General features: G+C 31.7%; 2 protein-coding genes across 2 annotated transcripts; both read left to right on the plus strand.

The window, feature by feature from the left end:
• Window positions 1-1,415: 1,415 nt before the first annotated feature.
• LOC131634194 (uncharacterized) lies at window positions 1,416-1,901 on the plus strand. Its single transcript, XM_058904850.1, has one exon. It carries the CDS (start codon window positions 1,416-1,418, stop codon window positions 1,899-1,901), a length of 486 nt encoding a protein of 161 aa, XP_058760833.1.
• A 4,737-nt stretch (window positions 1,902-6,638) lies between these two features.
• Window positions 6,639-7,414, plus strand: LOC131634189 (ABA-responsive protein ABR18-like). The gene has a single exon (XM_058904845.1). The coding sequence runs from the start codon at window positions 6,738-6,740 to the stop codon at window positions 7,212-7,214; it is 477 nt and encodes a 158-aa protein (XP_058760828.1). The 5' UTR covers window positions 6,639-6,737; the 3' UTR covers window positions 7,215-7,414.
• Window positions 7,415-12,928: the final 5,514 nt, after the last annotated feature.

A 12,928-nucleotide genomic window follows, 5' to 3' on the forward strand; every position in this document is an offset into this window, starting at 1 on the left:
TGCACCAATCGTTTTACGAGAAAATATATACTACCAGTCTCTTCTATCTCTCTGTATTCAGTATTCTTAACACGTTATCAGCACGATCGTTTCTATCAAAAGTGTTTACTACACTAGGTATATATTCTATACTTATCACTTTAATCTTTTTATTTTTTTATTTTTTTTTATTTTGCCCCGATTATAGAAAACTAGCAACTAGTCAAGTGATTTATAACTAGTGTGGCTATTTTTTATTATAAACTTTAGTGGAGGTTTAAAAACCACCATATGCTGTTACTATCTTTTATATTTAGTGGAGGTTTAAAAACCACCATATGCTGTTACTAACTTTTATATTTAGTGGAGGTTTAAAAACCACCCTATGTTGTTACTAACTTTTAAATTTAATGGAGGTTTAAAAACCCCATATGCAATTACTAACTTTTATATTTAATGGAAGTCTAGACTCCTAATGCAAACACTAACTTTTATATTTCAGTGGAGGTCATAATCCCATTTGCAGATATTAACTTCTATATTCAATGGAAGTCTGAGACTCCATATGTAAATATATTTTTTTTATATTCAGTGGAGGTCTAAAACCCCATACGCATGTACTAATTTTTATCATATGTGTTCATTTACCTTATATGTTATAAATTATATTTATCTCCAACACTTATAACGGTCATATATTTTTTTTCTTCAACACACTTAATTTTTGGTTTAATATTCTTTTAATCAACCTTTTTCTTTTTCCTTTTCCCCAACGGTAATATAACAACCATTTTTACCTCTATAAATACTTCAACTTCTTTCATAATTTTCACATCATTCTCAAAACATCTACCTACAATTTTTTTTAAATGGCTGATTTTCTTATTTTGCTCATCACTCTCATTGTAATCATTTTTTTAATTTTCAGTCTTATTATGCATGAAGAATTAGGTAATGATTTTGTAGCTTTAATAATAATTCTCGTCTTACCATTACTTATCATAGCTTGGTTTGTTAGTAGAGGTTTTAAATAATGTGTAATCATGAATTTTGTGATTGAATAAATTGATATTTCTTTTAGTTTTTAAATATTGATTATGTTCATCTGAATTATAGATATAATCATGTCCAATCTTAAGCATCAATTCAAAATTCTAAGCATAACTGGGGAGAACTTCATAACCTGGAACAACAATTTAATAGAGTACCTTTCATGTGAGGGACTTAACAAAATCCTTGAAGGAGACAGTTCTGGAAAAACAACAGATGACCCAGAAGAAATGGAAAAGAAAAAGTCAAAAGTTAACAGAATAATAAAGCACCATTTTGACGATGGATTGTAAACAGAATACTCAAATGCTAAAGATCCCAAGATTTTATGGGACAAAATTAAAGCAAGATTTGGACATCAGAAGAAAGTCCTGTTACCCTCATTAATGGATCAGTGGAACAAGTTACGGTTCCAAGATTACAAAACTCTCATTGCATATAATTCTGCTATGCACCAGATTACAGCAAAGCTAGAATTTTGTGGAAAAACTATAACTGAAAAAGAAAAGTTGGAAAAAACTTTTTCAACTTTCCATGCATCTCAGGTATTATTGCAACAACAATATAGAATGAGGGAATACACTGAGTATTTTGATTTAGTTGCAGCTCTTCTGGTGGCAGAACAAAATAATGAGCTCCTTATAAAAAACCACCAGGCACAACCCACAGGGACAATGCCATATCCTGAAATTAATGCCACGACCTTTAATCGTGGGCGTGGTGGCTTTAATCGTCTTAAGAGACGTGGTGGTCATGTTCGTTCTGATGTTAATAATGGTCATGCTCGTTTTGATGGTCAAAATGAAGGAGGATATCATGGTCGAAACCTTTTCCACGGTCGAAACTATTTTCGTGGTAGAGGACGTGGATGAGGTCATATGAATAATTATAGATCCCCCAGATATGACCAAAATAATTGGAATCGCAAAGGAAAGGGTAAGTATATTCAAGAAGGTCCCTCAAGGAATTATGAAGATATATGCTACAGATGCGGAAAGAATGGCCATTGGTCTAAGGTGTGTAGAACACCAGAACACTTGTGTAAAAGACCAATGGCATCTGTTGAAGAAAAGAGAAAATAAGTGAATTTTAATGAGATTGAACCCAGAAACAATAATACTTATTTTGAGACTGCTGACTTTGTTGGAGGTGAAACTGATTAAGTAACTATTTAAAATATGTATTTGAATAATGTTTGGTGTGCTTGTTTTTTATTTGAAATATGTATCAACTTAAGCATTTGTATGTTGTTGAGATGTATCTTATGTTTGCATGAAATAATAATGTTTAATATGTTGTTAATTTACTCTATTTAATCTTATGTCTATTTTAAGAAGGTTATACATGGAACATGTCAAAGACATTTGCATTCCGGACAGTGGAACTACACACACAATCCTCAAAAGTAAGAAATATTTTACTGAAATAAATCCCACTAAAGGTATAATAAATACAATCTCAGGTCCTGCAGATTTGATTGAAGGAACAGGTAATGCTATGTTCATATTACCAAATGAGACAAAATTTGTCATTAACAATGCTTTATACTCTCCAAAATCAAAGAGAAATTTGTTGAGTTTTAATGACATATATCGTCAAGGATACGATACTGAAATTGCAACTGAAGATAATATGAAATACATTAATATTACTTCTAATGTTTTGGGAAAGAAGAAAATTTTAGAAAAACTACCAAAATTGCCTTCTGGTTTACATTACACATATATACATGAAATTGAATGCAATTTAGTAGTAAAAGAAGATCCCAAATTTGTGGTTTTATGGCATGACCGTTTAGGTCACCCTGGTTCAACAATGATGCGTAAAATAGTTGAAAGTACACATGGTCATCCATTGAAAAGTTTAAAACTTACACAAGATGATAAACCATGTGAAGCTTGCTCACTTGGCAAACTAATAACAAAGCATTCACCAGGAAAGATTCAGACAGAATCGCCTGCATTTCTTGAAAGAATTCAAGGAGACATATGTGGACCTATCCATCCACCGTCAGGACCATTCAGGTATTTTATGGTATTAATTGATGCTTCTAGTAGATGGTCATATGTATGCTTGTGGTCATATGTATGCTTCTAGTTTATGTATTCTTGCACAAATAATTAAACTTAGAGCTCAATTTCCTGATTATACTATAAAGAAAATTAGACTTGACAATGCTGGTGAATTTACATCTGAATCATTTAATAATTATTACATGTCAATTGGTATTACTGTTGAACATCCTGTTCCTCATGTACATACACAAAATGGTTTAGCTGAGTCATTAATCAAACGTCTTCAATATATTGTTAGACCATTAATAATGAGAACTAAACTACCAGTTACTGTTTGGGGTCATGCAATTTTACATGCTGCAGCACTCATCCGTCTAAGGCCAAGTGCTGATCATAAACATACCCCTTATCAACTTGCAATTGGTAAGGAACCAAATATTTCTCATTTAAAGATTTTTGGATGTGCAATATATGTCCCAATATCACCACCACAAAGAACAAAGATGGGTCCTCAAAGGAGGTTAGGTATATATGTGGGGTATGAATCACCATCTATTATTAGATATCTTGAACCTTTAACAGGTGATGTTTTTCAGGCAAGATTTGCTGATTGTCATTTTGACGAAACTATATTTCCAACTCTAAGGGGAGAGAATAAAAAATCAGAAAATGACATAACATGGCATGTACCTCATTTATTACATTTGGACCCATATAATAGATCGTGGGAAGAAAATGTAAAGAAAATAGTTCACTTACAAGATTTAGCAAATGAATTGCCATATTCATTTACTGATTTGAAAAGAGTAACAAAGTCACATATACCGACTATAAATGTCCCAGCTAGGATTGAGATTTCAAATCAAAATAATGAAGCAAGTACATCTAAGGCACACTAGAAACGTGGCCGACCTATGGGATCCAAAGACAAAAATCCCCGAAAAAGAAAGGGAATAGAAAAGGTGAATATGAATGAAAGTGATCTTGAAAAGACACTAGATAATGATAAGTCCAAAATTGAAAAGCATGCTCTCGAAGAAGCACAAGATGATGAAAATGAGATCATTGATAGTGAAACTAGAAATAAGAATGATCTTGAGATTTCAATTAATTATGTTGATACGGGAAATTTGTGGAACCGAAAAGGTATGAATATAGATGAAATATTTTCATTTTCCATTGCATGTGAAATTATTAATGATGATCCAGAACCACGAACTATGAATGAATGTCAAAATAGACATGACTGGAAAAATTGGAAAGTTGCTATAGATACTGAGTTAAATTCTCTTAATAATCAAAAAGTATTTGGCTCTATTGTGGCTATACCTAAAGGTGTAAAACCTGTTGGGTACAAATGGGTTTTTGTAAGAAAACAAAATGAGAAAAATGAGATTGTCAAATACAAAGCTCGTCTCGTTGCACAAGGTTTTTACCAAAGACGAGGAATTGATTATGAGGTAACATATTCTCCTATTATGGATGCCATTACTTTTCGTTATTTAATTGGTTTATCAGTATTTAACAATCTTGATATGTATCTTATGGATGTTGTTACTGCTTATTTATATGGATCACTTGATACTGATATATATACATGAAGATCCCAGAAGGATTTAAAATGCCTGAGACATCAAAACCTAGAGAAATGTATGCAATTAAGTTGCAGAGGTCATTGTATGGGTTAAAACAATCCGGGCGCATGTGGTACAATAGACTAAGTGAATATTTACTTAAAGAAGGCTATGAGAATAATCCTATTTGCCCTTGTGTTTTTATAAGAAAAACAATATCCGGATTTGTAATAATTGCTGTTTATGTTGATGATTTAAATATCATTGGGACTAATAAAGAAATCAAAGAAGCAAGAAATTATTTAAAGAAAGAATTTGAAATGAAAGATTTGGGAAAAACCAGATTCTGCCTTGGTTTACAAATTGAGTACACTAAAAATGGTATATTAGTACACCAATCAAATTATACAGAAAGGGTATTGAGAAGGTTCAACATGGACAAGGCAAATCCTTTAAGTAGTCCAATGATGGGTAGAACCCTTAATATTGAAAAGGATCCTTTTAGGCCTAAGGAAAGTAACGAAGAGGATCTTGGCGCAGAAGTTCCATACCTCAGTGCCATTGGGGCACTCATGTACCTTGCTAACTATACAAGACTCGATATAGCTTTTGCAGTGAATTTACTAGCAAGATTTAGTTCATGCCCTACTAAAAGACATTGGAAAGGAATAAAGCATATATTTCGATATCTTCGAGGTACATCTAATCTTGGTTTATTTTATTCTAACAATACAAAACCAGTTTTGCTTGGTTATGCAGATGCAGGATATTTGTCAGATCCACATAATGCTAAATCACAAACTGGATATATATTCACATATGATAACACTGCAATATCATGGAGATCTCAAAAGCAAACTCTTGTAGCAACTTCTTCAAATCATGCAGAAGTAATTGCCCTTCATGAAGCAAGCAAAGAGTGTAGGTGGTTACGATCGGTAACTCGACATATCAAGGGAGCGTCTGATTTACCAATTGATAATAATCCAACAATTTTGTATGAAGACAATGCGGCATGTGTTACCCAGATGAAAGGAGGTTACATAAAAAGTGACAGAACCAAGCATATCCCTCCAAAGTTTTTCTCATTCACACAAGAACTGGAAAGAAACAAAGAGGTTGATATTCAGTATATTCGTTCAAGTGATAACGTGGCAGATCTTTTTACAAAGGCACTTCCTACATCAATTTTCAAGAAGCATGTGCAAAGTATTGGAATGCGTCACCTTCGAGATCTTTAAAGAAGACCTATATATGTTCTGTTGAGGGGGAGCATAATGTTGTACTCTTTTTCCCTTATTAAGGTTTTTATCCCAATGGGTTTTTCCTAATAAGATTTTTAACGAGGCAACTTATGTTTCCATAGGATTCGTCTCAACAAAACTTCAACGGAGCACTGCGGCAAATATTTCAAAAGGGGGAGTGTTATAATAAACGATTATTATTATATTTTGAAATAGTAACAAACAGTACATGTCCATCAATCACACAAAGTTTTCAACTTTGCACAGTAGCCATGCACAGTAACATGATAGTAGTAGCAACACTATATATACCACCTCTTGACATATAAACGAATGCACCAATCGTTTTACGAGAAAATATATACTACCAGTCTCTTCTATCTCTCTGTATTCAGTATTTTTTAAAAAAAAAAAAGTCCTTTTCTAAAAGGGCATCATTAGTTTTAGACTTTAGTCCACATTAAACAACATGAATTTATAACATTTAATGTAAACAAAAAGTACACAATTGTTGAATTTGATCCGTCGAACTTGATTGAATTTGAATGCAACGTGTATGAAGTTAGCGGTATTATCTTTTTATTATTATATACATCACTTTATTATACCAATTTATGTAGCAGCATGAATGTTGATAAAAGGTATGAACAGAAAAATAATATCAATTGGCCAACAAATTGTCATGTTTGTGACAGAGAGTCAACAAATTGACACCAACAGCCGGGTCATAAATTGAGGTCGGCAAAGAAGGCAGAGTGCCTATAAATACAAAGCTATCCAGTGCTCATAAGTCACACACACCAACATACATACATACATACTTACTATCTTCTTCTTCTCAAACTCCACTTTAATACTTCAAATCAATAAGCATTATGGGTGTTTTCACATATGAGAATGATACCACTTCTACCGTTGCACCTGCTAAGTTATTCAAAGCTGTGGTTCATGATGCTGATGTCATCATTCCAAAGGTTGTTGATTCAATCAAGAATGTTGAAATCGTTGAAGGAAATGGTGGCCCTGGCACTGTCAAGAAGATCACTTTCGTTGAAGGAGGACAAACCTTGTATGTGTTGCATAAAATTGAAGGTATTGATGATGAAAAGTTTGAATATAATTACAGTATAGTTGGAGGAGTCGGTATATCGGACATAGTTGACAAGATATCATTTGAGGCCAAATTGGTTGAAGGTTCAAATGGAGGATCTGTGGGGAAGGTGATTGTTAAATATCACACCAAAGGAGATGCTAAGCCCATTGAAAAGGAGGTTGAGGAAGGCAAAGCTAAGAGTGACGCCCTTTTCAAAGCTATTGAAGGTTACGTTTTGGCCAATCCTAATTACAACTGATGATACTATCATACCATCACTGTCCATGCTGCCTTTGTTGCTGTCTTCTTAATACATATTATCTTCCTATGTAATAATAAAGTATTCGATCTCTTGTTCTCAATTCCTTTTGCGTGTCAATTGTGAGGCTTGGTATCTTTGTATCTTCGTTTTTCAATAACTTATAATACAAATGAAAGCATATCTATAATACTTTTGTTGTTAAATTCAGTAACCAAAAAAAGTTTATGATCTTTAGTTCATCATTTAAAAAGTAATTTATATTTTTTATGTATTGGAGAATTTGTAGATACAACAAACATATACTTGTGGGTATGGAGACAAACACTTGTGACACTTAAAAGAAGTACAAATGATGTTTCTGGCAAAATAACAATGACAACTAAACAAAATGCTTCAAGTAATAAAAATAATAATAATTGAAAATACAAAGAAATTGATTATCGTATTTGACTAAATCAATTTATTTCTCTAGAGAGGCATTCTCACATTAATTGTTATAAAGAATTCCGGTACGAGTTAAAAAAAATAGTCTTTAGAATTTCTAAACTAAACCTTATTTTATAATCATATATTCATATGTTTCTTAATTTGTTCAACTCTTAATATAAAAATTATTTATATTTAGATGCAACAAACATATATTTCTGTCGGTATGAGATAAACACACGAGACACTGACAAATCACGTCAAATAATAAAAATGAAAGTAAGTGAAAATATAAAGAATTTATTTAAGCAATTTCATCAAAATTATCTTCGTATGAGGAAAATGGTAATTCTCTAATTCACTGTACCTCAAAAATTGTTATAAGAGATAAGAGTTACAAGAAAATAGATTAGGTTACTGTTAAAGTGTTGTACAAGAAACCTAGAAATTGGAATAGAGTTGACGAGCTTTATCTATACCTCATGTGGGTTTTCCTTATGCAAAAACAACTCAACTAGGTAAATTTGTTTTGGATCAAACGAATGTGTGCATGAATACTCTGAAGCGCTCCCTTTTTCTACACCTCTTTTGTGCAATACCTCCTTAACGCCAATAACATCCGTCATGTTCTTGATGATATGCTGGAAAGTACGAAATTATTTGATTCATTTGTTGATAAATTGATGAGGTACTACAAGGATAAAAAATGATGGTATTATTAGGCTGTCCATGGAAAGTCCTATGATGACAAGTTTGTTGCAAATGAAGATGCTTTGGAAGGTTGTATTCTAGGAAGGCTCTCTGCTCCTTCTACTTTATTTGCCCGACTTGCTATTGCACTAGATGCATTGCCTCCTATTATGAAGGCCTATATGGATGTTGGTGTTGATACATTTCAGACTTCAGCCTGTCTAAAAGAGGATAGCCTCATTGCCTATCTTGATGCTGAAGTTAATGAAGCTATAGCTGTAGAAGACCATATGGTTACTAGAGAAGACCATATGATCACCTTGGTTACAAGAATCAAGGAAGTTGTTGAGTCCCTTAAGGGTTCAGAATTTAGCCTTGATCTTGATTTTGACCATGCCCCTTATTCTTTCCCATCCAACCTTCCATAGCCTAGCCTAGCATACCATATTATATCATATCATCATTTGCATCATTATCACTTATAACTATTTATGTTTTTTTTCCAACTTTCATGTATATGTTGATCATTGTTATTATTTTCGTACTTTTTGGATATTAATATTATATGGATGTTTTGGATAGTATTTTGTATGGCATAATTTGTCCATTATTCTAGTTTGGTTGATGTTCTATCTATATTTTTGTATGCTAGTTTATTGTGTATCTTGTTTTTTTCCTGAAAGTGTGTTGATTGTGCGTTAATAAGTTAAAGTACACTAGTTATATATTAAATTAGTTTGTTATTGTATGACATGTTGTACAGGCTAGTACCTCATTTTGGATTCATCTCTGTGAGTCGTGTATGTTTTTTACATTATCTCTTTTTGATTTTTGTCTAAGGGGAGAACGAATTGCGATATTATCGTGATATTTACGCGCATTAAGTGTTTAATGCAAAGGAATTAGATAACTTAAGATTCCATGTGTGTAATATCAATTGTTGTGTGCTGTTCAAAAAGTCCTGAGTCAATTTCATCTTGGAACACAAATTACAAAGTTCAACTATCACTCAAATAAAATAACAATAATATCCCAAGTTTTCCAAACTTCAAAAAAGGGAAGATTAAAATTGCATTGTAGCCGGTATCATTATTTTGATGTTTCCTCAATTATTTATTCTATGTGTGTTTGTAATTTTCTTTATCGCACTTGTATTATTTGTTTGTAATTTGCATGTACCATTTATTGGACAAGTGGCTTCAAGCACAAGAGGAGAGGGTGAATTATGGTATTCCAAATTCGCAATTACTTTTTTGATTTTTGAAAATGTACTTAAAATTGTATTAGTAGTTTCTTAAAGGTAGAGTATAATAGTTAAAAGTAAAGAACAATAAGTAAAAAGCGGAAATTAAAGAGGACACGGGATAGAGAGATTGCACCATATATTTATACAGGTTCGGCCGAACATTGGCTCACTTCTGCCCCCAAGAGATATTTTGGAGATCTTGACTATAAACTTTAAGCTTTTACAGGTTATATCCCCGAACCTTAATACAATCTGATCTTGCGATTTTACAGGATTATCCCCTACACAGGATAGCTTTTACCCAAGGCTAATCTAACAAACCTTTAAAGATTTTCAGGCTTACCTCAATAATCAAACAAAAAATTTCTTACAAAGCTCAAGAAACCAAGATAGAGATTATGTGACTAATTTATCTCACAAACCAAACTTAGTCTCTCAAAAGTATCACACTCTCAAAACTTAAACAAACAACATGACCACTTACAAACTCTTCCTCATAAGTAAAATTTCACTCAAAAGCACTAAGGAAACTTAAGTGACAAAGAAATATTTCTAGGTAGAGAAGAGAGAAAAATTCCAAAAAAAATATAAAGGTTTGGATAATGGCGTGAAATGTAGAGGAGGCGAACCTCCTTTATATAGGTGATGAAAAAATTAGAAAAGGAAATGGTCCATGGGTAGAATTGATGATTCAATCGATTGGCATAACGCTCCAATCAATTGGAAGCCCTAAAATTAATTGATTTTGATTTATGAAAAGAAAGAAAGGATTCATAGCCGTTGCAATTCATTAAGGTGTTGTCCTAGTCATTTGGTTAAACGTTTGTCCCTTCTCTAATCGATTGGCTTAATGCTTCAATCGAGTGACTAGCTCAGAAAAGTTTTTCCAATCGATTGGCTTAAGTCCCTAATAGATTGGTTAGTTCCAAAAATCTTTTAAAAAATAGGGAACAATTCCTTAATCACTTGGCTCATTTTTTTAAAAAATTAAGATGTAAAATGGTTAGAAAACAACTTTTTGTGTCTGTGTGTGTAGCTTGCCTTAGAAATTAGCGGCTGCTCCCTTACTTTTACAAAATTCTAGCTACTCAGAAAGACATAGCCTGACGAGCTTTCATACTTCCTCTCTTTCATTCCTATTAGGCTACGAGATTCTTTGCCAGATGTATCTATCATATAGACACTTCAATATTGTGTCTTTTCTTGATGTGGCTTTAGATGTTATTTTAGTTGGGTCACCATCATTAGATAGTGGAAAGTTATTTTCATCTACTATAAGAAGAAGATTTGATTCTGCATCTGCCCTTATGTTTTGATGATAACATTACATGATATTTTAGAGAAACAATTTAGTACTCTTACAGTTTCTGTCTAGTGTGTAGCTTTTGTTAACAGGTTCGGACTCTGAAAAAAAGGTGTGTGACGTCATCAGGTTCTGAACTCAACTTGAAGTAGTTTGACTTATAAGAAATCTACAACCGTATATGCTCGCCTAACTAGATGGAGTTAGTAAGGTGCCCTATCTTCCCCTATTTTTGGCCTCTCTCTAGTTAGGCGAGCCTCTGGCCTCGCCTAGAGGTCCGCCTAACGAGTTTTTCGTTATCGTCTTGTGGAATTTGTGCTTTCTTTGAGGATTTCAACTATACTCAAGATATCACAAGTAGAATGTTCAAACTTGTGTTTATCTTTTTTTTATGATAAATTTATTAGATTTTCACGTGATTTCTTGTATTTTAAGTTAATAAGTGCTTATGATAAATGACTAAATTTGAAACTTATCAAAATATTTAGTTGTTGTATAGTGCAAGCTTTGTTGAAACTCCCTGAATATATAGTTGCTTTGGTGGTATTTGTATGGAATGATCGCACTACATCCTCTAACAAGTTCAATATTTTGTTTTTCCGGATATATTGTATATTTGTTTGGAGTCCCTTTAATAAATTTATCATGAATTTTAAATTTCAGAATTCACTCTTCGCTTCTCACTCTTGTGTTTAAAGTCATTTAATAAATACATATAACCAGCGTGAACCATAACTTATAAAATATTAAAAAATTTGAACGTTTATATTCAATGAAAAAAATAATGAAAATCTCATGAGAAAAAAATTATTGATAAAGGAGTTTATTGAAGGGAGTAAAGTATCTACAATATAAGAAAATAAGATGTTCTACCAAATATAATTTTACCCTTTTGCACAACCAGACTGTCACGTGTATGCCCTGAACGTTCAGCAATTTTCATAGTTTTTTATTGCTTTATGTGTGAAACTTCCTTTTTACTTCTTCTATGAATAAATATTATTTTATTATTATTCAAATAATTTATTTTCTTTCAATGCACACTGTCCCAAACTTTTAAACGTTATTTTTCTAATATCTCTTTCTCATCTTCAATGCACACTGTCCCAAATTTTTTTCTTCTATTGCACCATATTTTTTCCCCACCATTTTTATTTTATTTTTTGTGAATGTTTTTATGCTCTTTTCTCATCTCCTCTCCTCTCCTTTCTTCTCACTTTCTCCTATTATTATATGTTCTTTTCTACTTATTTTTATATAATTTTTATTCTGATAATTTTTGTTTTGATTTTTGCAGATCTTTTACAAGATACTAAGTTTCTTACCTTCAAATCTACCATTTTTATAAGAGATCTACCCGATTTTTACCTTCAGATCTATCAATCTTAAGGTGAAAGGAAACAGAGAAATATAGATCTTAAGGTGAATTTTAATTTTTTTTACATGTTTAAATTTTATTTTAGTTTCTTTTGAAGTTTTACGCATATTATGTGATTTTACACTTTTCATCTCTTTCTATAAAAAAGATTGAGTTTTTACTGTTTTTGTTCCATTAATCATGCAAAAATGAAATTTTTAAGTTATTTGTTTCATTTTATTAATATTTTTTATTAATTTTTTCAGAAACAATTTTGTGCAACATCTATTTCATTATTGTTGAGAAAATAATTTATGCTTTTGGAACCATGTTTTTTCATCAAACTTTCATTAGATTTCATGTTTTGAAATCATGTTCATGGTGTTTTTTTTTTCTGACAGTGTTTTGGGGAATAAATAAAAAAGAAGATTTATTGGACAAAAGCTTTTGACTTTTAAATTTATTAGAAAATTTGGTCTGTATTTAATTTGAATAGTGTGAATTTGGTAAGCATTTAAGGAAAAATTTATTGTGGTTTGACACATGATTGATAATTATATTAGTCAATAATAATCATTTATCATTATTATTATTAATAAAAAATATTATTTATCTTTGTCAAAAAAAATATTATTTATCATTTACTTTATTGATATATATATATATATATATATATATATATATATATA

This window comes from Vicia villosa, unplaced genomic scaffold (genome assembly GCF_029867415.1).
Source record: "Vicia villosa cultivar HV-30 ecotype Madison, WI unplaced genomic scaffold, Vvil1.0 ctg.001248F_1_1_3, whole genome shotgun sequence".
Classification (NCBI taxonomy): domain Eukaryota; kingdom Viridiplantae; phylum Streptophyta; class Magnoliopsida; order Fabales; family Fabaceae; genus Vicia; species Vicia villosa.